Source organism: Urocitellus parryii, unplaced genomic scaffold (assembly GCF_045843805.1).
Source record: "Urocitellus parryii isolate mUroPar1 unplaced genomic scaffold, mUroPar1.hap1 Scaffold_59, whole genome shotgun sequence".
NCBI lineage: Eukaryota > Metazoa > Chordata > Mammalia > Rodentia > Sciuridae > Urocitellus > Urocitellus parryii.
Genome location: NW_027554094.1, coordinates 1,780,872 through 1,805,760, shown reverse-complemented (window position 1 = coordinate 1,805,760; position 24,889 = coordinate 1,780,872). Strand labels below are relative to the sequence as shown.

At 50.5% G+C, this 24,889-nt stretch overlaps 1 protein-coding gene across 1 annotated transcript in view; it reads left to right on the top strand.

The window, feature by feature from the left end:
• LOC144252763 (flavin-containing monooxygenase 5-like) overlaps nucleotides 1-24,473 on the top strand; it is a 59,825-nt gene extending 35,352 nt beyond the window's left edge. The window contains exon 8 of the mRNA XM_077794877.1: nucleotides 22,436-24,473. Coding sequence (XP_077651003.1) covers nucleotides 22,436-22,688 — 253 coding nt within the window. The 3' untranslated portion in view covers nucleotides 22,689-24,473. The remainder of the gene's footprint in view (nucleotides 1-22,435) is intronic.
• Nucleotides 24,474-24,889: the final 416 nt, after the last annotated feature.

Genomic DNA, 24,889 nt, shown 5'->3' with positions numbered 1-24,889 from the left:
CAACATTTGCCTAACTTCTCACTTTATTCTCAAAATCCAAAGGATCAAGACTTGTGATAACTGGCTTCTGAACTAAATTGTTTTATGGCTTACAGGGAAAGAACAAGATCAGCGTACTCCACGGACTAGTTAACAGGCCACTGAAAGATAGGGAGACGATATTTTGAACAGCAAAAATCAAGGAGGGGATTGATCCAGAAAAAAAGTTAAGAACTCAAGAGGGAACTGGGGATGTAGCTCAGTGGTGAAGCACTGGCCTAGCATGTTCCATCCAGCACCACACACACACACACACACACACACACAAAGTCAAGAGGAAGAAATAGCAAGTGGAAAACAGGTTAACGGCTAGCAAATGTTTGTCAAAATCTACTAATTGTAATCAAAGAAATGCAGATTTTAAAAATGAGAGAATTCCAAAGGGGTATGGAGAAAAAAGGAACACTTCTCCACTGTGGGTGGGATTGTAAATCAGCCCAACCACTATGGAAATCAGTATGGAGGTTCCTCAAAAGACTAGGCATGGAACTGTGTATGGCCCACTTCTGGGTATTTATCCTAAAAAATTCAGCTCATTATACTACAGTGATATGTGCATAGCCATGATGTTAGCAGCACCATTCACAATAGCCAAATTATGGGGCCAGCCTGGGTGCCCATCAACATACACAATGAAGTTTTATTCAGCCATAAAGAAAAATAAAATGATGGCAATTGCAGGAAAATAGATGGGCCTTGAGACCATTACATTAAGCAAAATAAGCCAAAGTCAGAAGGTCAAGGGCCATATGTCTTGTCTCATATGTGGAAGCTTAGGGAGGAAAAAGGAAAAGAAAGGTGTGTGTGAAAGGGTGGGGATCTCATGAAAATCAAATGGAGGTCAGTTGAGGAAAGGGACCAAGGGGTAAGGGAAGGGGAGGGAGGGGGATGTGCTGGGGAGTGATAATGTTCAAACTATGTTGCCACATTGTGTGCATGTGTGAATATATAACAACAAATCCCATCAATATGAACAACTATAAAGCACTAATAAAAATGTGGAAAGTGAAAAGAAAATTTAAATGACAGGTTGCTTTAGACCTATCTTTTTAGAGAGTATTTAGTGTTTGTAAGGATGAAGGGAAGTAGGAACACGCATGCTTAATGGGTGCAGGCTGCTTGAGTAATAATTTAAGTACAGTAGACTCACCACAACCAGCGGTCTCACACCTGTGTTCCCACCCCAGAAGAGTTCTTGCATAGGTCCGTCTGGAGATGTGGATGAAGATGTCCATCGCAGTGTTGTTTGTGATAGTTTGCTGCCTAGATGTCACTGCTGTGGGAACAAACAAGTGGCACTTGGTGCATGTGAAACAGACTGAAATTAAGGGCCCCTCTGAAATCCAGGACAACTTCCTCCTGCTGAGATAGAGGCTTTAACCATGACGCCCTCTTCCCACCCTGCCCTGACAGATGCCAAGGGAGCTGAGTGGAGATCACCTCCTGCTGGCCTGTCTAGCTCAGGCTAAAGAAATCTGCATGTGTGTATTTTCTGCCTTTTGTCCCATTTTTCCTTCTCTTCTCTTTTTAAAGCTTTCCTCACCTCAAAGCCAGGAAGATGGAAATTTAGAAACAAAAAATTTCCTCTATCTTCCTTCAAAGCTGGCTTTGAACAAAACCTACTGTCCTGCCAATTTGACTCCCAGTAGTTGTGGAGCAATGAGCAGTGTCACCTAGCTTATTCCCCCAAGCAGGAATCCGGGTATCCCACTTGTCCTGCAGTAGTGCACGTGGTTCTTAACAGCACCCCCTTGCCTTAAACACAAGCTCTATATGTGCTGCTTATTAATGTAAAGTAAGTAACCCCAGCCCTCCACACCAGTCAGGACCTCTAGTTATCCAAGCAAATATATCCATCACATTAGAATGGGTTCTATCGGGGAGGTAAAAATAGAGAAATGGAAGTCAGATCAAGGATGAAGATGAGAACACACACACACACACACACATAACAGTACAATAGAATTGTCTTGCAGTGACTTTTGACAGTAGAATGCATTGAATGGAGACATGTGTTATATGTATTCTACTCTTCGGACCCCAAATCTGAAAACAGAAAAAGAAAGGCAAGCCATGAGAGCCCCAAGAGTCAAAGTCAGCGGGCTGACAGTTTCCATCTGAGCCTGGTCCCTGAATCTGACACAATGACTTATTGTCAAGTCTCAGCCTTTTCATTTGTGAAATGAAAATAATAAATAGCTTTCCAGAGAACAATAAATAGCTTTCCAGAAAGTGGCTGAGAAGATGGAAGCAGCATGCCTGGCCCTCAGTAGCTGCACAGGAGACACCAGGTTCCTTCCTCCTGCCCAGAGCTCTGTGCCCCCAGATCTCTCTTCTTTTTTTTTAGTGGGGGGACCAAGGATTGAACTCAGGGGTACTCAGGGGTACCAGTAAGCCACATCCCCAGCCCTATTCTGTATTTGTTTAGAGACAGGGTCTCACTGAGTTGCTTAGCGCCTCGCTTTGCTAAGGCTGGCTTTGAACTTTCGATCCTCCTGCCTCAGCCTCCTGAGTCACTGGGGTTACAGGCATGCACCACTGCGCCTGGCTAGGATCTCTCTTCTTGATGGGTCCACAGATCCTACCAGTTGACACTCTGTGACCATGTCCGTCAGTGGGCACAGCTGCCCATCACTGAGCCAGCCTGTTGGAAGGACATATGCTGTCCTGAGTCAGACACCAGAAGAGACACATTGCAAGGCTGGGCTTCCATGATCGGTCAGATTAGAGTGGGTAAAGCAGTGCTAGTTTCCCTAGGTCCTGGGAAATGCCCTGGGTTGTCTGTAGCCTGGTATTCTGGATTATACACCCTTGCTCCCCGCCTAGGGAAAGGATAGGCTGCTCATCTTAGAAGCCATAAGTATTTGTCACTTCTTTTTTTCAGCCAGCTCCGGATTGTTCCTGAGCCCACCTGAATGTTCCAAAGAGACTTTATTTGATCTTCTTTGATTATATCTGGTCTTTCAGAAACCCCTAACAGAAACAAGCAGCCAAGACCCTTTGGTGATTCCCCATAGCCTTATGGTGAAGTCCAAACTCCTTTTGACAGGCTTACCAATGCCCCTTACCCCAGGAGCCTCAACTTGTCTACTTACCTAGGACCCGACATCTTTGGATTCAGTCACAGAAACTCTACTTGGACGTTCTTCTGTGTTCTGCTCTTACCAGATAGTGTGTGCCCGGCTGGGCTTTCACCTGGTTGAGACATTCCGCTGAGCTCCTGCTACGTACCAGGGATCAGTCTAACTCTACTCCTCTGGCATCTTGGCCCAGTTACCTAGGATTCATCCTGAGGAGACACAGAGATCATCACCTTCTACCCAAACCTTTCTTGATCCCCTTCCCCACGAGGGTTGATGCCCCTGTTTGCATTCTTATAGCACTCTAAGGGTCTATTCTCTTTGCACTTTCAAACAGTTCTCTTTGCACTCATCACCAGACCCTAAGTGCTGAGAGCTTCGGGATCACGTCTGTTTAGATCATGTCTGTCACCCGAGCTCTTAGTTTGGCACACAGTAGACACTCATTGAATAGTTATTGACTCAGAAAGTGATTTCACAGCCTATTAGAGTGTTGTTTTACATTGCTTTTTTATGTTTTTAGATTGAGAGGGACCTGGACATAACTCCTGCCCACACTTTTTTTGGTACCACCTTACTCTTTTTCATTTAAATGTTGTCTACCAAAATTATTTTAGCCAGCTTTTTTTTTTGCTGCTGTGACTAAGGACCTGACCAGCACAACTGCAGAGGAGGAAAAGTTTACTTAAGGGCTGACGGTTTCAGAGGTCTCAATCCACAGACAGCTGGCTCTGTTGCTCGGAGCTCAAGGTGAGGCAGAACAACATGGAGAAGGAGTGTGGCAAAGGGAAGTGGCTCACATGTTGATCAGGAAGCAAAGAGGTCTCTACTCACCAGATACAAATGTATACCCCAAAGCCACGCCCCCAATTTTTACCTCCTCCTGCCACACCCTACCACTCAGCTAATTTCTATCAGGGTATTAATTCACTGATTAGGTTAAGGCTTTCACAGCCTAATCATTTCCCCTCTGAACTTTCTTGCAATATCTCACACTTGAGTTTTGGGAGGACATCTCACATCCAAATCGTAACAAAAATGAAATTCACATAATATAAAGTTCACTCTTTAAGGCATCCAGCTGGTGGTATTCAGTAAATTAACAAGGTTGTACAACTATCCCTACTGTTTAATTCCCAAACATTTTGATTACCCGCCAAACAAATCCTGTGTCTACTAGCAGGCACTTCCTATTCCCCCTTCCCTCAGGCCTAAGCAAACACTAACCTACTTTCTGTTTCTATGTCTTTGCCTATTCTGGAGTTTCCATATAAATAGCATCATCTGATATGTGGCCTTTTGTGTGTGACATCTTTGACTTAGCATGACTTCTCCAGAGTTTGTATTTGGTAACTTGGTGTGTGTATCAATACTTCTTCATTCCTTTTCAAATTTGAATAATATTCCATTGTAGGGATTATATATATATAATTTTGCTTATCCATTCCTCAATGGAAGATTGGGCTTTCAGGTTGGTCCCACATTTTGGTATTATCAATGACCATGCTATGAGCATTTGTGTATATATTTTTGTGTGAATGAACTTTTTCTGTTTCTGTATGTACATAGAAGTGGAATTGCTGAATTATATGATAACTTCATGTTTGATTTTTTGAGGAAATGCTAAACTGATTTCCAAAGTAGCTGCATTGTTGGTGACATAGTTCAATCTTCTGTGTATCCTTGCCAACACTTATTTTCCTTCAAGTTTTATTTTGCATTTGAGCTTGGATCCATTATTTAATTGTTATGAACATCTTTCCCCTCATTCCCCCAACGAGGGCTAATTCCCACTTCTTGGGGGGCCCTTGTGTGGATGGAATGAGCAAAAAGATACACAGCACTTAACACACTTTAGGTCCATTGTCAGTCCTCAGTGGGTGGGAGCCACTATTACTGTGGCTTCTGATGAAATTTTCCCCTGCATCTGGGGTTCCCATAGAGAAGGAAGCTTTGGTTTGGTAGTGGTCCCTTCGGTAGGGGCAGTTTCCTGTTGCCTGACCTGAGAGGACTGGGAAGAGAGTGACTGCACTAAGGAGGCCTGGAAGTTCAGAGGACTCTGGAACCCCTTATCTTCCCAGGGTTTAAGGTCCCTTATTTGTACCTGGGGGAGTGTTTTGTGGGTGAGGAAGTGACCTGCCATAGATGTACCAATGCAGGACACATGACCTTCCAGAGTGACCTGCCATAGATGCTCCAGTGCAGGCATGAACTGGAAAAAGAATGGGACTGGGGCCGGAAATGGGAACTGTGATCACCTGGGAATATTCTCACGCTGAAATGCACAGAGCCGGGCCCTCAGCTGCTTCTCTTCCAGGTTCTTCACTGGGAAGAGTTTTCTGCCAGCCATTGATTCTTTTGAGTTCCTCAGCTCATAGTTTTTAACATCACTTCCTAACCAGAGCGTCTCCTCATCCTTGTTCCTATCAACCAGGCCTTTGGGAAAAACTCCTCGCCATGCTTAATGCAAACACAGCAGAAAGAAAGGCAGCTCGGCCCTTCTGCAGCTCTGCTGTCACAGCTCTGGACTGCAGAGTTGTCTTTTTTTTAAAAGGATCAATAACTCAGCCTTTAAAGTGGAGGACCAGCCTGTGGAGTGCTAGTCCCTGCTTCCAGGACCTGGGTTTCCCTGATCTCTGAACTGTCAGAGTGACGGGGTACATTGATTCCATTTAATGTATATTTCCCCAAAAGTCTGCTGATTCAGATTCCTGAGAAAAAGCACCCAGCGCACCTGCTGTGGGACTCTCCAAGTGGATGAGCCCAGCTGCCTACTTACTGCAAATCCTGTGCACAGGGAAAGGTTTTGAAAATCTGCTCTGGTTGCTATTTATTTTCTCCTTTTTTCAGCTGAGACTTCTGGGTTAATGAACCAGGGGACCTCCTGTCCAGTTCTCCTTAGGACTGACAGTCCTGCAAATACAATCTAAGCATCTCAGCTCTGCAGCTGTGGGGTTTGAATTCATTTTTCCAGTTTCTTATTTATGATTGACACATAATAATGGTATATATTTCTGGGATACAAGGTGATGTTTCAATTCACATATATATTGTGTAATGACTGAATCAGGGTAATTAGCATACCTATTGCCTTAAATATTTATAATTCCTTTGTGATAAGAACATCTAAAATCCTTTCTTCTAGCTATTTTGAAATATTCTATACATTATTGTAACTCATCCTCCTATGCAAAAAACCACAGTATCTTGTTCTTCCTACCTGTGACTTTGTGCTTGTTGACTACCCTCTTCCATGCCCTCTCCCCACCCTTCCCCACCTTCTACTCTCTACTTCCACAAGATCAGCTGTGAGTGAGATTTCACATGAGGGAGATCACGTGGCACTAACCTTTCTGTATCCGGCTTGTTTCACTTTAATGTAATGTCCTTCAGGTTCATCCATGTCTCTGTGAGTGATCAGATTTCTTTCATGGTTTTTTTTTATGGCTGATTAATTAAGCAAGGTTAGGGTACATTGGGGCTGGGGAGAATGAAAGTTAGGAGGGACGTGTAGATGTGACCATGGACAGGGCACTTGCTCTGTAGAATGTTTTCTCATCTGAAAATGGAGCATGAGACTGGACCTCTTAGAGATTCTTGGTCTGTGCACACTGCCTCGTAGCCACAAGATTAAAAGATTAATAGAAATGATATAAAACTGTAGAAAAGTGTAAAACTCTCTGTGGTTCCCTCCCTCTGTCTCCCCGCACCCAACACCTGCCGCAAGTGAGAATATTGTGATTGAGTGATTAGTCAGGAACCAGAAGAGGCAATTTATGGGCACTCCAAGAATATAGGGTCTGCGATATTTTTGGAGGAAGAGTGTACAGATAGAAGGGCTTGGGGAATATACTCAGAGATGACAGAGTCAAGGGAGATATATCTGATAACATTTTTTGAAGAATTAAGGTCATGAAAACCTCAATACAATGTGATGTTTGTTCTTTTCAGAGAGCTGAATTGTGGTATTTCACTTATTGGAATATCAGATTACATACTCCTTTCTGTAATTTAAATCCCTGAGTATTTTTAGGCATATGTTGTACTTATTTACACATTGGCATTTCCACTCTATTTTAAAAAAAAATATGTTTGGAAGGGTTTTGGAAAGAGGGAGACAGGTGAGGAGAGGAAAGGAGAGGAGAGGAGAGGGAGAGAAGTAGATTAAGTCTAGACAGGCAATCAGCCTGACACAATCACCCCCAACATATCTGGGGATTCAGACTTCGTTTGTAGCAGTGGCTGGAATAATGGTAGCATGTGTAACAAGACATTCTTGGATCTAAAACACATTCTAGAAAGGTCTGACTGTTCTAATTTCTTCTGCCATATATTATTATCTTCTTGTTTTGTGGAATGAAGCATGGTGCACAGAAGATCCTGGAATGAAGAAGAAAGGAAATTCATGTCTGAGGTTGTTTTTTGCTACGATGGAGGGTGGAGACCTGGATGGACATGGGGGCATTACTCAGCCAGTTCATGTTGGCATACAGGATTGAAAAGGGACTTGGGGGACATCAGTGTTGGTTTTGTGCGGAAGGACAGGTTTGGATTGTTTTGATGGATTATCCCTAGCTCATCCTTATCTTTTGGGCTTTCATTCCAGATGATTCAGTTATTATAATAGTTGTTTATAGTGAATTCAGTGGCCAACTGGTGACTTAATTTTTGTACTGTGTAGAAGAGACTTCTGCAAGGCTTATTCTGCATCCTGCCTTGGGGGAAAGCTAAACCCTGGCAGGGCCCGGGAACTTGCACTTTCTCAATATTAGCAATGGTGGTGGCAGCAGAAGGCAGGGTAGAGGGACCCCTGGGTGTGCTCAAACACCTACTGTGGGTCTTGTGATTGTATACAGTCAAAATGGGACAGGTTGGAGGAAAAGGAAGAAAAAGTCAGGCCAAAGAAGAGAGAAGAGGGAGCTAGAGTACGTAACAGAGGTGGGGGAGACTTTCTTTACTATGCTATGGGCAGAAAAGATGGGATGCCAGTGGGGTTTTCCTAAATTTCAAAATGTTCCTTCCAAATTGGGCTATTTCATGCTTTGATTTTCTGTGGCGACTTAAGCACTTAGTCCTTTTCCTGAAATTCTGATTAGATTAACTTTCTTCAGCTTCTACTAAGCATTTCTTATTAAAAATGCCCATCCACTACTGGAAGGGGATAACCCCAAATGTTTTGTTAGGATTATGGGATTATGTGTGTTTTTCTCTTTTTTTCTAAACCTTAATAAATGGTGGTTACATTACTTCCAAACAGAAATTACCATATTAAAAAAGGAAAGCCTTAAGTTTTCCCCAAGCTCTTTAAGACTGAACAGGCTCATCATCTCCAAATGATGGTTTATAAAACACTCGCCAGTGATTAAATTGTCAATGAAGCAAAGACATATGGATTAATTTTTCCCACCAGGAAAGTGACTTGAAATCCATTTTATATTTTGGTGAAAATAATGTGTCTGTAGAAATTATTTCCTACACACTGAATAAAAGCTTCTTAAATACAGTGCTGAAAGATCTGGGACTGTAAAGGAATTCATCTAAAACTAGGGTTTGCTCTTGACCTTGCTGTGTTGTGTGTTCATGTCTGATAATGATTTCTCGCTGGAAATCACAAGGGTGTGTTCATTTACTGTGTGTGAACATGTACTACAAACAGTAGGTCCTCACTGGAGTAACCAAATGTGAGACATCCAGACCAAAGACTCACTTATAATCCTGAAGAGGTAACTACCTTCTTTCTTCTTTCTTTTCTTTTTTTTTTTTCCTAGGGGAGTGTACTGGGGATTGAACTCAGGGGCACTTGACCACTAAGCCACATCCCCAGCCCTATTTTGTATTTTCTTTTCTTTTCTTTTCTTTTTTTTTTTTTTGTTTTTGGTGGTGCTGGGGATTGAACCTAGGGCCTTATGCAGGCAAGGCAAGTACTCCACCAATTGAGCCACATCCACAGCCCTGTATTTTCTTCAGAGACAGGGTCTCACTGAGTTGCTTAGCACCTCACTTTTGCTGAGGCTGGCTTTGAACTTTCGATCCTCCTGCCTCAGCCTCCTGAGCCACTGGGATTACAGGCGTGACCATGGTACCTGCATCACCTTCATTAGTAATTGCCTCAAATTATGAAATGATGATTAACCCAGGTTTTCTCTACTCTGTTTAGATGAATAACCTGGGTGGGAAATTGAAAAGGTTATTGAGAGTAAAAAGCACCTTACTAATCAGATACATCATTATTAATAGCAACAGTAAAATGTGAATTTTCTTCGTATTTGACGGGGGTTGGTGGTACTTGGCTGCATTTGAATGTCAAGTCTTAGGTTTCTGCTGAGATGTGGTGTTCTTAACTGTCAGGCTTGTAGGTGACCTAGTGAGTGAGAGGCAGAGGCCAGAGTTCCCTTTTCCACTCCTGGCGTCGGTGATGACAGTCCCCGTGTGGTTCTGCCGTGCCCGACTGATTGGTTTTTGTTGTTTTCTTGGTGTGCCATCTAGCAAGACTCTGAGCCTTTCTAGAGCAAGAAACTGGTCCTGTGACAGCTCAGGCAGAGCCACCAGCGCCAGAGCTTTTTGTAGTGAGTTTAGTGCCACACAGCCTGTGGACACTGATGGAAATTAATTTATGGCATTGAGAATGCCCGCATGCTATTTTGAACAATTTAATTGTGGCAAGTGTTGGATGCTTAGCACCTTCAGACCCTTATTTAGAGATAGGGTCTCACTGAGTTGCTTAGCACCTCATTTTTGCTGAGGCTGGCTTTGAACTTGCCATCCTCCTGCCTCAGCCTCCTGAGCCACTGGGATTACAGGAGTGCTCCATGGCACCAGCATCACCTTCATTAGTAATTGCCTGAGGAGCCGGGCTGGACCAGTGATGGCAGTGAGGTGCTGCAGGGACTGAGGGGCCAAGCCCCAGGCCTGGTGGGGAGGGTTTTCCTCCTGACGTTGACATCCATACTCCCCAAGTGAGCTTGCTAGAGAATACAAGCCCCCTGAAAGAGAAAGGTCAATCTGGCCCCATATTGTTACAGAGGCAGGAAAGAAGAAGAGCTCCGTTGGTTCTCTCATCTGCACTTTGCAGAGCACTGGCCTGCCCAGTCAGCCTCCAGCCAGGCTTGTGAATGGAAGGAGTGTGGCTCTTTCCACCTCTCTTGGAAGTGCTCTGTGCTGGAATTGGAGGACAAGTCCCTCTGGATCTTGCCCTGCTAGGCCCTGGGACATACCGGAGGCTTCACCATCAGGGGAAAGAGTCAGATTGCACTAGATAGTCTTGACTCTGACTTTACCCCCCACCCAACTCAGGAGGTATTTAACATTATCTCAAGATCTGTTTGGTTGTAACAACTGGGTGGAGTGCCCTTGGCACCTGGTGGCTTGAGGTGCTACACATTCTACAATGATCCTCTATCCCCCACACACTCAAGAGTTATCTGGTCCAAAGTGTAAACAGTATGTAGGCTAAGAAACTGTGGTATAGAAGGATGTCATGGTTCATTTTTTGGACACATGTTTTGGTCCTTAATGGCAGAGCTATACAACTTTTTAAGTTCCTTTATTTCTTTATTTTTTTGAAGTTTTCAAAAATTTTTTTTTTCTTCTTCAACAAAGCAAAAAAAAAATATTCAGAGAGTTGGAAAGCCAGGGGCATGAAAGAAAGTTGAGAAACAAAGATTGTTTCATTTGAGAGAGCACAAATGAAATGGTCGCTTAATTAAGAATGGAGTTTTTTTTTTTAAAGAGAGAGTGAGAGAGGAGAGAGAGAGAGAGAGAGAGAGAGAATTTTTAATATTTATTTCTCGGCGGACACAACATCTTTGTTGGTATGTGGTGCTGAGGATCGAACCCGGGCCGCACGCATGCCAGGCGAGCGCGCTACCGCTTGAGCCACATTCCCAGCCCAAGAATGGAGTTTTTGTTTGTTTGTTTGTTTTTTTGTTTTACATGAAAGATGCTAAGGATCTACAATTCTCTTTGCAAGTCTGTAGAAAAGTTTAAGTTGAGAAGGAAGGATTTGAGTTTGATCCAAGAAAGCTTTTCTCTGTATTTAAGCATGATAAGAAATTCATTTAAGTCCCTGAGCAAAGGTACAAAATTGCTTTCAAAGAAAACCTTTAAGGAAGTGAAATGGTATTCCTCTGTCTAGGAGGACATGGGTACAACCTCGAAACAGGAGCAGGGATTGGGCAGAGTGACATTGCAAGCTCCCAGTGCATCTTGGCCATTCGTCGCCTATTTGCCTTATCCTTTCTATAGTTCAGAGAATCGTGTCGCCGTTTCTATTGTGTCCTTAATGTTCAGCCTCCTTTCCTTGGTCCACCTCACCCAGGACCTGTCTACCCCTGTTCATGGCCATGTTCAGGGTGGCTGACTCTCTGATCTCATCTCTTCTCCTCAAGTTGTTCCCCACTGCATCTCTCTTCCTCCCAGGGTCTTTGAGGTTGAGGACTCGGCAGCACTGAGGTTTAAACCAAGTGCTGTGTTACATGTGGGACCCACCTGGGTTGTGAGCAGGAATTTCCCTGCCTCCCGACCTACAGTGCAGCAGATACCTTGGCTTGGGAAACTTTGCCAGTCACATTAGCATTGGATTTTGCTTTCTTATTGGATTGCAGTGCTGTATCTAATTTGCTGACCAATATCATTATCTTGATGTTCCTCCAAATCTCTCTTGCCTGCCAAAGTTCTGTGATTTGAGATTATTATTTCCCTTGGAAAGTATTTTCTGGATGGATTTGATTATTTTGTGGTCTCTGCCCCATGTTTGTTACTGAGGAGGGAGGAAATGATTTGATGTACTTTCTCTGCAAAGTTTTAATGAAAAAGAAGACAGAATAGAGAACTTTTCTCTTTCCTCCCCATCCATTCCCCAAACTCATATCTTCTATTTCCAGCAAAGGGATGAGTACTTGTGTTCCTGATTGGGCCAGTTTATTCATCTAGAGAAAAATTCCATTTTGTGACCACGCTACATGCTTCCTCAGGCAACCATCATGCAATTATGATTTTGGTTGACAAAAGTTAGATAATATACTTGATTTTGTTTAAACTTGACCCTTGGTGTACATGTCTTCCTGTTGTTGGCTCATTAGAATAGTTTTTCCAGGTTGGCTACTTTTCTATTCCCATGAGTTGAGTGCAGACTTTGAAGTCAGTTAGGCCTGGGGCCAAATCCTTGTTCTTACACTCACTGTACATCCTTAGGTAAGTTACTTAAAATTTATGTGCCTCAGTTTCCACATGTAAAATGAGTTTAGTAATCCTGACATCAGTGTGTTCTTAGCAGGGCCAAAGTGACAAATCAATGCAAGGCTGACCTAAGTAGTCACTTGATAAATGTTAACTGAACTATGAGTGGAGGTTGGGACAGAGCACCGAGCGACAGCGGGGAACTATGGGTGGAGGTGAGGCTGACCACTGAGGGACAGCGGGGAACTAAGGGTGGATGTGAGGCTGACCGCTGAGGGACAGCGGGGAACTATGGGTGGAGGTGGGGGCTAAGCACATAGAAACAGTGGGGAACTATGGGTGGAGGTGGGGCTGACCTATGAGAGACAGCAGGGAACGATGGGTGGAGGTGAGGCTGACCTCCGAGGGACAGCGGGAAACTATGGGTGGAGGTGGGGGCTGGCAGCTGAGGGACAGCGGGGAACTATAGGAGGACATGGGGGCTGGCCGCTGAGGGACAGCGAGGAACTATGGGTGGAGGAGGGGGTTGGCCGCTGAGGGACAGCGGGGAACTATGGGTGGAGGTGGGGGCTGAGCATGGAGGGACAGCGGGGAACTATGAGTGGAGATGAGGCTGACCACTGAGGCACAGCGGGTAACTATGTGTGGAGGTGGGTCTGGCAGCTGAGGGACAGCGGGTGACTATGGGTGGATGTGGGGGCTGAGCACGAGGGACAGTGGGGAACTATGGGTGGAGGTGAGGCTGACCGCTGAGGAACAGCGGGGAACTATGGGTGGAGGAGAGGGTTGGCAGCTGAGGGAAAGCGGGGAACTATGGGTGAAGGTGGGGGCTGAGCACCAAGGGACAGCGGCGAACTATGCGTGGAAGTGAGGCTGACCGCCGAGGGACAGCGGGGAACTATGGGTGTAGGTGGGGGCTGGCAGCTGAGGGACAGGGGGGAACTATAGGTGGAGCTGGGGCTCACCGCTGAGGGACAGCGGGGAATTATGGGTGGAGGTGGGAACTGAGCACCGAGGGACAGCGGGGAACTATGGGTGGAGGTGAGGCCGACCGCTAAGGGACAGTGGGGAACTATGGGTGGAGGTGGGGGCTGAGCGCTTTGGGACAGCAGGGAACTATGGGTGGAGGTGGGGGCTGAGCGCTGAGGGACAGCGGGGGACTATGGGAGGAATTGGGGGGTTGACCGCTTAGGGACAGCCGGGAACTATGGGTGGAGGTGGGGACTGAGCACCAATGGACAGCGGGGAACTATGGGTGGAGGTTAGGCTGACCGCTGAGGGACAGCGGGGAACTATGGGTGGAGGTGTGGGATGGCCTCTGAGGGAGAGCGGGAACTATGGGTGGAGCTGGGGGTGATGGCTGAGGGACAGCGGGGAACTATGGGTAGAGGTTGGGGCTGGCAGCTGAGGGACAGCGGAGAATTATGGGTAGATGTGGGGACTGAGCACCGAAGGACAGTGGGGAACTATGGGGGGATCTGCGGCTGACCGCTGAGGGACACCGGGGAAGTATGTGTGGTGGTGGGGGCTGGCAGCTGAGGGACAGCGGGGAACTATGGGTGAAGGTGGGGGCTGAGCACCAAGGGACAGCGGCGAACTATGCGTGGAAGTGAGGCTGACCGCCGAGGGACAGCGGGGAACTATGGGTGTAGGTGGGGGCTGGCAGCTGAGGGACAGCGGGGAACTATAGGTGGAGCTGGGGCTCACCGCTGAGGGACAGCGGGGAATTATGGGTGGAGGTGGGGACTGAGCACCGAGGGACAGCGGGGAACTATGGGTGGAGGTGGGGGCTGAGCACTGAAGGACAGTGGGGAACTATGGGGGGATCTGCGGCTGACCGCTGAGGGACACCGGGGAAGTATGTGTGGTGGTGGGGGCTGGCCGCTGAGGGACAGCGGGGAACTATGGCTGGAGGTGGGGGCTGGCAGCTGAGGGACAGCGGAGAACTATGGGTGGATGTGGGGGCTGAGCACCGAGGAACAGTGGGGGACTATGGGTGGAGGTGGGGGCTGGGCGCTGCGGGACAGCAGGGAACTATGGGTGGAGGTGAGGCTGACTGCTGAGGGACAGCGGTAAAGTAGGGGTGGAGGTGGGCCTGACCATTGAGGGATAGCGGGGAAGTATGGGTGGAGGTGAGGCTGACCGCTGAGGTTCATAGGCGAACTATCGGTGGAGGTGGGACTGACCGCTCAGGGACAGCGGGTAACTATGGGTGGAGATGAGCCTGACCTCTGAGGGACAGCGGGGAACAATGGGAGGAGATGGGTGATGACTGCTGAGGGACAGCGGGGAACTATAGGTGTAGGTGGGGGCTGGAAGCTGAGGGACAGCGGGGAACTATGGGAAGAGTTGGGGGCTGGCCGCTGAGGGACAGGGGGGAACTAAGGGTGGAGGTGGGGGCTGGCTGCTGAGGGACAGCGGGGAACTATGGGTGGAGTTGGAGCTGAGCACCGAGGGACAGCGGGGAACTATGGGTGGATGTGGGGGCTGAGCACCAAGGGACAGCGGGGAACTATGGTGGAGGTGGGGGCTGGCACCTGAGAAACAGCGGGGTACTATAGGTGGAGGTGGGGGCTGTGTACCCAGGGACAGTGGGGAACTATGGGTGGAGGTGTGGTTGAACGCTGAGGGACAGCGGGGAATTATAGGTGGTGGTGGGGATGACCACTGAGGGATAGCGGGGAACTATAGTTGGAGGAGGGGATGACCGCTGAGGGACAGGGGGGAACTATGGGTGGAGGTGGGGGCTGAGCACCGAGGTACAGCGGGGAACTATGGGTGGAGGTGGGTGCTGTGCACCGAGGGACAGTGGGGAACTATGGGTGGAGTTGGGGCTGACCGCTGAGGGACAGAGGGGAACTATAGGTGGAGGTGGGGATGACCACTGAGGGACAGCGGGGAACTATAGTTGGAGGTGGGGATGACCACTGAGGGACAGCGGGGAACTATGGGTGGAGGTGGGGACTGAGCACCGATGGACAGCGGGGAACTATGGGTGGAGGTGTGGCTGACCGCTGAGGGACAGCATGGAACTATGGGTGAAGGTGGGGGCTGAGCACCAAGGGACAGCGGGGAACTATGGGTGGAGGTTAGGCTGACCCCTGAGGGACAGCGGGGTACTATGGGTGGAGGTGGGGGATGGCCTCTGAGGGAGAGCGGGAACTATGGGTGGAGCTGGGGGTGATGGCTGAGGGACAGCGGGGAACTATGGGTGGAGGTTGGGGCTGGCAGCTGAGGGAAAGCGGAGAATTATGGGTGGATGTGTGGACTGAGCACCGAGGGATAGTGCGGAACTATGGGGGGATCTGGGGCTGACCGCTGAGGGACACCGGGGAAGTATGAGTGGAGGTGGGGCTGGCCACTGAGGGACAGCGGGGAACTATGGCTGGAGGTGGGGGCTGGCACCTGAGGGACAGCGGAGAACTATGGCTGGAGGTGGGGGCTGGCACCTGAGGGACAGCGGAGAACTATGGGTGGAGGTGAGCCTGACAGCTGAGGGACAGCGGGGAAAAATGGGAGGAGTTGGGTGGTGACTGCTGAGGGACAGCGGGGAACTATGGGTTGAGGTGGGGGCTGGTCGCTGAGGGACAGCGGGGAACTATGGGTGTAGGTGGGGCTGGATGCTGAGGGACAGGGGGGAACTAAGGGTTGAGGTGGGGGCTGGTCGCTGAGGGACAGCGGGGTACCATGGGTGGAGGTGGGGGCTGTGTACCCAGGGACAGTGTGGAACTATGGGTGGAGGTGTGGTTGAACGCTGAGCGACAGCGGGGAACTATAGGTGGAGGTGGGGATGACCACTGAGGGATACCGAGGAACTATAGTTGGAGGTGGGGATGACCGCTGAGGGACAGGGGGGAACTATGGGTGGAGGTGAGGCTCACCGCTGAGGGACAGCGGGGAACTATGCGTGGAGGTGGGTGCTGGCAGCTGAGGGACAGCGGGGAACTATGGGTGGACGTGGGAGCTGTGCACCGAGGGACAGAGGGGAACTATGGGTGGAGGTGGGGCTGACCGCTGAGGGACAGTGGGGAACTATGTGTGGAGGTGAGGCTGACCGCTGAGGGACTGCGGGGAACTCTGGTTGGTGGTGGGGGCTGGCAGCTGAGGGACAGCGGAGAACTATGGGTGTATGTGGGGGCTGAGTACCCAGGGACAGTGGGGGACTATGGTTGGAAGTGGGGGTTGGTCGCTGAGGGATAGCAGGGAACTATGGTTGGAGGTGAGACTGACCGCTGACGGACAGCGGGTACTATGGGTGGAGGTGGGGGATGGCCGCTGAGGGACAGCGGGTACTATGGGTGGAGGTGGGGCTGACCTCTGAGGGACAGAGGGGATCTATGGGTGGAGGTGGGGGCTGTCCACTGAGGGACAGCGGAGAACCATGTTTGGAGGTGAGGCTGACCGCTGAGGGACAGCGGGGATCTATGGGTGGATGTGGGGGCTGGCTGCTGATGGACACCGGAGAACGATGTGTGGATGTGCGGGCTGAGCACAGAGGGACAGTGGGGCACTATGGGTGGACGTGGGGGCTGGCCGCTGAGGGACAGCGGGATCTATGGGTGGTGGTGGGGGAGATGGCTGAGGGACAGCGGGAAACTATGGGTGGAGATGGGGCTCACCGCTGAGGGACAGCGGGGAACTATGGGTGGAGGTGAGGCTGACCGCTGAGGGACATCGGGGAACTATAGGTGGACGTGAGGCTGACTGCTGAGGGACAGCGGGGAACTATTGGTGGAGGTGGGGGCTGGCAGCTAAGGGACATCAGGGAACTATGGGTGAATGTGGGGGCTAAGCACTGAGAGACAGTGGGGAACTATGGGTGGAGGTGGGGCTGACTGATGAGGGACAGCAGGGAACTATGGGAGGTGGTGGGGGCTGGCCGCTGAGGGACAGCGGGGAACTATAGGAGGAGGTGGGGGCTGGCCGCTGAGGGACAGCGGGGAAGTATAGGTGGAGGTGGGGATGACTGCTGACGGACAACGGGGAACTATGGGTGGAGCTGGGGACTGAGCACCGTGGGACAGCGGGGAACTATGGATGGAGGTGGGGGCTGGCAGCTGAGGGACAGGGGAGAACTATGGGAGGAGGTATGGGCTGGCCGTTGAGGGACAGCCGGGAACTATGGGTGGAGGTGAAGCTGACTGCTGAGGGACAGCGGGGAAATATGGGAAGAGGTGCGGGGTGACCGATGAGGGATAGCCGGGAAGTATTGGTGGAGGTGGGGTCTGGTCACTGAGGGACAGCGAACTTTGTGTGGAGTTGGGCTGTGCTCTGAGGGACATCGGGAAACTATGAGTGGAGGTGGGGGCTGAGCGCCGAGGGACAGCGGGGAACTATGTGTGGAAGTGGGGCTGAGCGCCGACAGACAGCGGGAAACTGTAGGTGGAGGTGGGGCTGACCCCTGAGGGACAGCGGGGAACTATGGGTGGAGGTTGGGGCTGGTCGCTGAGGGATAGCAGGGAATTATGGGAGGAGGTGGGGCCTGCCCGCTGAGGGACAGCGGGGAACTATTGGTGGAGTTGTGGGCTGAGCACCGGGGGACAGCGGGGAACTATGGGTGGAGGTGAGGGTGACCGCTGAGGGACAGCGGCGAACTATGAGTGGAGGTGGTGCCTGGCAGCTGAGCGACAGCCGGGAACTATGGGTGGAGGTGGAGCTGACTGCTGAGGGACAGCGGGGAACCATTGGTGGAGGTGAGGCTGACCGCTGAGGGACCACCGGGAACTATGGGTGGAGGTGGGGGCTGGCCGCTGAGGGACAGCGGGGAGCTAAGGGTGGAGCTGGGGCTGAAAGCTGAGGGACAGGGGGAACTATAGGTGGAGGTGAGGCTGACTACGGAGGGACAGCGAGAAAGTATGGGTGCAGGTGGAGGATGAGCGCTGAGGGACAGCGGGGAACTATGGGAGGAAGTGGGGGGGATGACCGCTGAGGGACAGCAAGGAACATTAGGTGGAGATGGGGCTGAACGCTGAGGGACAGCGGGAAACTATGTACGGAGGTGGGGGCTGGCTGTTGAGGGACAGCGTGTAACTATGGGTGGAGGTGAGGCTGGCCGCTGAGGGACAGCGGGAACTATGGGTGGAGGTGGGGGTGACGGCTGAGGGAGAGCGGGGAACTATGGGTGGAGGTGAGGCTGACCGCTGAGACACAGCGGGGAACTATGGGTGGAGGTGGGGGCTGGCGCCTGAGGGAGAGCGGGCAACTATGGGTGGAGGTGTGGGCTGAGCACAGAGGGACAGCGGCGAATTATGGGTGGAAGTGGGGGCTGGCCGCTGAGGGACAGCAGGGACCCTTAGGTGGAGGTGGGGCTGAAAGCTGAGGGACAGCGGGAAACTATGGGTGGAGTTGGGGCTGAACGCTGAGGGACAGCGGAGAACTATGGGAGGAAGTGGGTTCTAACTGCTGAGGGACAGCAGGGAACTATGGGTGGAGGTGAGGCTGGCTGCTGAGGGACAGCGGGAACTATGGGTGGAGGTGGGGGTGATGGCTGAGGGTCAGTGGGGAACTATGTGTGGAGGTGGGGCTGAGCGCTGAAGGACAGCGGAGAACTATGGGAGGAAGTGTGGGCTGAACACCGAGGGACAGAGGGGAACTATGGGTGGAGGTGGGGCTCACCGCTGAGGGACAGCTGGGAACTATGGGTGGAGGTGGGGGCTGGTCGCTGAGGGACAGCGGGAACTATGGGTGTAGGTGGGGGCTGACAGCTGAGGGACAGCGGGGAACATTCAGTGGAGGTGGGGCTGATCGCTGAGGGACTGCGGGGGAACTATAGGTGGAGGATGTGCTGACCGCTGAGGGACAGTGGGGAACTATTGGTGGAGGTGGGGGTTAAGCACCGAGGGACAGCGGGGAACTATGGGTGGAGGTGGGGCTGACCGCTGAGGGATAGTGGGGAACTATGGGTGGAGGTAGGGACTGGCTGCTGAGGGACAGCGGGGAAGGATGGGTGGAGGTGGGGCTGACCGCTGAGAGACAGTGGGGAACTATGCGTGGAGTTCAGGCTGACCGCTGAGCAACAGTGGGGAACTATGGTTGGAGGTGGAGGCTGGCCGCTGAGGGACTGCGGGGAACTATGTGTGGAGGTGGGGCTGGTTGTTGAGGGATAGTGGGGAACTATAGGTGGAGGAGGTGCTGACTGCTGAGGGACTGCGGGGAACTATGTGTGGAGGTGGGGCTGGTTGTTGAGGGATAGTGGGGAACTATAGGTGGAGGAGGTGCTGACTGCTGAGGGACAGCAGGGAACTATGGGTGGAGGTGGGGGCTGGCAGCTGAGGGACAGTGGGGAAGTATGGGTGGAGGTGGTGGCTGGCCGCTGAGGGACAGCGGGGAACTAAGTGTGGATGTGGGGGCTGGCCTTGATGAACAGCGGGGAACTATGGGTGGAGATGGGTGCTGACCGCTGAGGACAGCGGGGAAATATGGTAGTAGGTGCAGGGTGACCGCTGAGGGACAGCGGGGAACTATGGGTGGAGGTGGGGGCAGGTCAATGAGGGGCAGCGGGGAACTATGGGTTTAGGTGGGGGCTAGCAGCTGCGGGACAGCTCGGAACTATGGGAGGAGGTAGGGGCTCGCCGCTGAGGGACAGCCGGCAACTATGGGTGGAGGTGGGGGTTAAGCACCGAGGGACAGCGGGGAACTATGGGTGGAGGTGAGGCTGACCGCTGAGGGACAGCGGGGATCTATGGGTGGAGGTGGCGGCTGGCAGCTGAGGGACAGCGGGGAACTATGGGTGGATGTGGGGGCTGAGCACCGAGGGCCAGTGGGGAACTATGGGTGGAAGTGGGGCTGACCACTGAGGGACAGCAGGGAACTATGGGTGGAGGTGGGGGCTGGCAGCTGAGGGACAGCGGGGAACTATAGTTGGACGTGGTGCTGATCGCTGAGGGACAGCGGGAACTATAGGTGGAGGTGGGGCTGACCGCTGAGGGACAGCGGGGAACTATGGGTTGAGGTGAGGACTGAGCATCAAAGGACAGCGGGGAACTGTGGGTGCAGGTGTGTATGACCGCTGAGGGACAGCGGGGAACTATGGGTGGAGGTGAGTCTGACCGTTGAGGGACAGCGGGGAACTATGTGTGCAGGTGGGGGATGAGCGCTGAGGGACAGCGGGGAACTATTGAGGAAGTGGGGGATGAGTGCTGAGGGACAGCGGAGAACTATGGAGAAAGTGGGGGTTGACCGCTGAGGGACAGCGGGGAACATTAGGTGGAGGTGGGGCTGACCACTGAGGGACAGCGGGGAACTATGTTTCGAGGTGGGTGCTGGCTGCTGAGGGACAGCGGGGAACTATGGGTGGAGGTGAGGCTGGCTGCTGAGGGACAGCGGGAACTATGGGTGGAGGTGGGGGTGATGGCTGAGTGACAGCGGGGAACTATGTTTGGAGGTGGGGCTGACAACTGAGGGAGAGCGGGGAACTATGGATGGAGGTGGGGCTGAGCGCTGAGGGACAGCGGGGAACTATGGGTGGAGGTGGGGGCTGAGGCCGAAGGACAGTGGAGAACTATGGGTTGAAGTGGGGGCTGAGCGCCGAGGGACAGCGGGAAAGTATGGGTGGAGGTGGGGCTGACCTCTGAGGGACAGCTGGGAACTATGGGTGTAGGTGGTGGCTGGCAGCTGAGGGACAGCGGGGAACTATGGGAGGAGGTTGGAGCTGAGTACCAAGGGACAGCGGGGAACTATGGGTGGAGGTGAGGCTGACCGCTGAGAGACAGCAGGGAACTATGGGTGAGGTGGGGGCTGGCGCCTGAGGGACAGCAGAGAACTATGGTTGGAAGTGGGGGCTGAGCGACGAGGGACAGCGGGGAACTATGGGTGGAGGTGGGGCTGGCCGCTGAGGGACAGCGGGGAACTATGGGTGGAGGTGGGGGCTGGCCGCTGAGGGACAGCGGGGAACTATGGGAGGTGGTGGGGGCTGGCCGCTGAGGAACAGAGGGCAACTATGGGTGGAGGTGGGGGCTGAGCACCGAGGGACAGGGGTGAACTATGGGGGGAACTATGGGGGGATCTGGGGCTGACCGCTGAGGGTCAGCTGGGAACTATGGGTGGAGGTGGGGGCTGGTCGCTGAGGGACAGCGGGGAACTTTAGGTGGAGGTGGGGCTGAGCGCTGAGTGACAGCGGGGAACTATGGGTGGATGTGGGGGCTGGCAGCTGAGGGACAGCGGGAACTATAGGTGGAGGTGGGGATGACCGCTGAGGGACAGCGGGGAACTATGGGTGGAGGTGGGGACTGAGCACCAAGGGACAGAGGGGAACTATGGTTGGAGGTGGGGCTGAGGGCTGGGGGACGGCGGGGAAGTATGGGTGGAGGTGGGGACTGATTGTTGAATTACAGCGGGGAACTATGGGTCGAGGTGGGGCTGACCGTTGAGGGACAGCAGGGAACTATGCATGGAGGTGAGGCTGACCGCTGAGGGACAGCGGGGAACTATGGATGGAGGTGGAGGCTGACCGCTGAGGGACAGCGGGGAACTATGGATGGAGGTGGGGCTGATTGTTGAGGGACAGCGGGGAACTATGGGTGGAGGTGGGGCTGACCGCTGAGGGACAGCAGGGCACTATGGATTGAGGTGGGGGCTGGCAGTTGAGGGACAGCCGGGAACTATGGGAGGAGTTGGGGGCTGGCCGCTGAGGGACAGCGGGGAAGTATGGGTGGAGGTGGGGGCTGACCGCTGAGGGACAGCGGGAGCCAGATGCCTCCCAGAGTGAGAGGAGCTGAGGCTGGAGAGACAGGAGCCATTTGGTGCATCATGACAATGTGTGTTGACTTTAATTAACTGAAATGAAAACTTATGGAAGGCTTTAGGCAGGGGAGGGCATGATAGGGATCTGAGCCTTGAGCCTACCCCTCAGTGTTATTCACTGTTCTGTTTTAGACTCAGGGTGCCCCTCAGAGCCCACGATTCCTGGGAAGTCCTGCTTCTGTTCTTCTCCCGAGCTAGAGGGGCCAGGTCAAAGCTCTAGGCTCAGATCTTCACCCCACAGCTCCATTGGTCCTCTTGGCCTCAGGTTTTTGACTTGGATAAAAATCCTAGATTTCATCCAGACCTGGCTTTTTAGTACTACCAACTCTCCAGCACACTTTTCTATTTTTCCCCTGAGCCCAAGTCACTCCGTCTTCTCATCTTCCTGTTCTTTGCAGGTGCCAGGACTTCCTAAATTACAGAGAAGCAAAGGGTAGAGATTCATGGACTAAAGAAGAGCCTAGGTGCTCTGGGCATCCAGAATCAGGAGCCCCAGGTCCACGTCCTGTCTCCATTGCCTGGGAAATCATCCGTTCGTCGCTGGAATCCTCTGGACTCAGCTGTATCCTGTTAGACCCAACCATCTTTCAAGTCCCTTTCAACTTTCACGTTCTCATGTGGGGGTTCAGCCAGTCGGAGAAAAATAGATAAAAGCTAAATGCTGGGAAGCAGATAGGCTGTGCGTCTGAGAGCAAAGGACTCTCTAGATTGGGTTTAAAAGTACTCTTTTCAGTTTTGAAACCCCACAAAATCTCCCTCTAGCCCCTGAGGTCTTGGCTTCCAGGAGGCGTGTGTTTGCAACACACATATGTCTTCCAGAGAACAACGTGAATGTCAGTGTCACTTCACTGGAGAATTGCCTGGGGTTTGTATTTGAAACGGAAAACTTGGAACCAGTTAGCTGCAAATGCAGATTGGCCAAAGCATGAAATATTTCTCCTTGCCTCTTTTTTTCCCCACTCACAAATTAACATTTTACACGACTCATGTATGCTGGAAATGCAAGACCACGTTAGAGAGGCCACGGAAAACCTCTCAGAACTTTCCAAGGATAATCACAGTAAAAATGTTGAAATACCTTCTTTCCTTTAATTAATTAATATATCATATAGAGATGTACTGACATGTTTCTAAAATGTTCATAGTTAGCTAAGGAATAATCCCCACAGCCCCATCTATGGAACCTGTGCATGTCATCTTACTTGGGATAGGGGTCTTTGCAGACGTGATTAAATTAAGGATCATGATTAAAGAGGTGTCCAGGTGAGCTCTAAATGTATCTTTATAAGATGAAGGGAGAGGGAGATTTTATACCCAGAGAGAAAGCCTTGTGATGATGGAGTGGAGAGAGATTTAAAGATTGGAGTGACATAGCCACAAACCAGGTAGTGCCAGTAGCCACCTGAACTCAGAAGAGGCAGGGAACAAATTCTCCCCTAGGACCTCCAGACAGACCACAGCCCTCCCAACACCTTGGGTTTGGCTCAGGGAAATCCATTTTGGCATTCTAACCACAGGACTGTGGGAGAATAACGTTCTGCTGTTTAAAACCAGCAGCTTTATGGTAATTTATTACAGAAGTCACAGAAAACTAATAAGTGTTCAAGGGTTGAAATGGAAAACAGAGATTCACTATCCCACTCCTTACAAACCCTTCGTTTTGCTCCCCAGAGGTGAATATTTTAAATCTTGGAGTAGTTTCTGTGAAAACTTTTCTTTTTATGCCTAATTGCTGAGTTGATATTTTTGTTTTAAAAAAGGATTTAAGTCAGGCACAGTGGCACACACCTATAATCCCAGCAGCTCAGGAGGCTGAGGCAGGAGGATCTTGAGTGCAAAGTCAGCCTCAGCAAAAGTCAGGAGCAACTCAGTGAGTCCCTTTCTCTAAATAAAATACAAAATAGTGCTGAAGATGTGGCTCAGTGGCCAAGTGCTCCTGAGCTCAGTCCCCAGTCCCCCCTTAAAAAAAGAATTTTAAATTCTTATGCCTTCTTAATATGTGATATTCACATATGTATGCACACAAGTACCCTTTTCTTTATCATGAACTTATCTTCCCAAATAACTGTAATGTAATTCTTGGCTAAATAATTTTATATGATTTGTTATGTTCAAATTGTATTCCCAGCTGTTCAGTGCACAGCACTATAATGTTTATATTTCCCTTCTTGAACTACCTTTTTTTTTCCTGGAGTTAATAATTGCCTCAATATTTCAAAAATTTTCCACTCCCTTCATATACATAATCACCTGCATCCCCAAACTCTATTCCAGAAATAAAAAGTGGCTCTCAATATGTTCAAACATAGGAGAAAATCTATGATTTTCATCCCACCTCCATCTTGAAAACACCCTTCCTAGACCTCTCCATTTTCCTGATCCAATAAAAAGTGGTTGGTTTCTAGATTTGTAACCTGTCTCTCATTCTTGACATCCTTCTCTTTCTTTTTGAATTGCCATTTTGTGCATTTTTATCTCTCTCTTCTTTTTACCTCATCAAAATGAAGATTTGAAGTTATAGTAGCTTCCAAAGAAAAGATGCATGATGTAGAATACTTTGATTTATTGCATATCTCTATCTTAGCTATACAAAGAAATCTAGGCAAATATTTTCCTCCAAGTTTTGAAGGTATTTCTATTGTCTTCCAGCTTCTGATATTGCAGCTAATAATTTTAATGATTGCTTGATTTCTGATCATCTGTGTGTATGTGATAGATATCTTTTTTTCCTGAGAGTTTTTGAGATTTTCATTTAACATCATTACTCTGAAATTCATAATGATGTATCTATTGTGCTGGCACAAAGTGAGTCTTTTGAATCTGAACACCGACAGTCTTTAATCATGGAACAT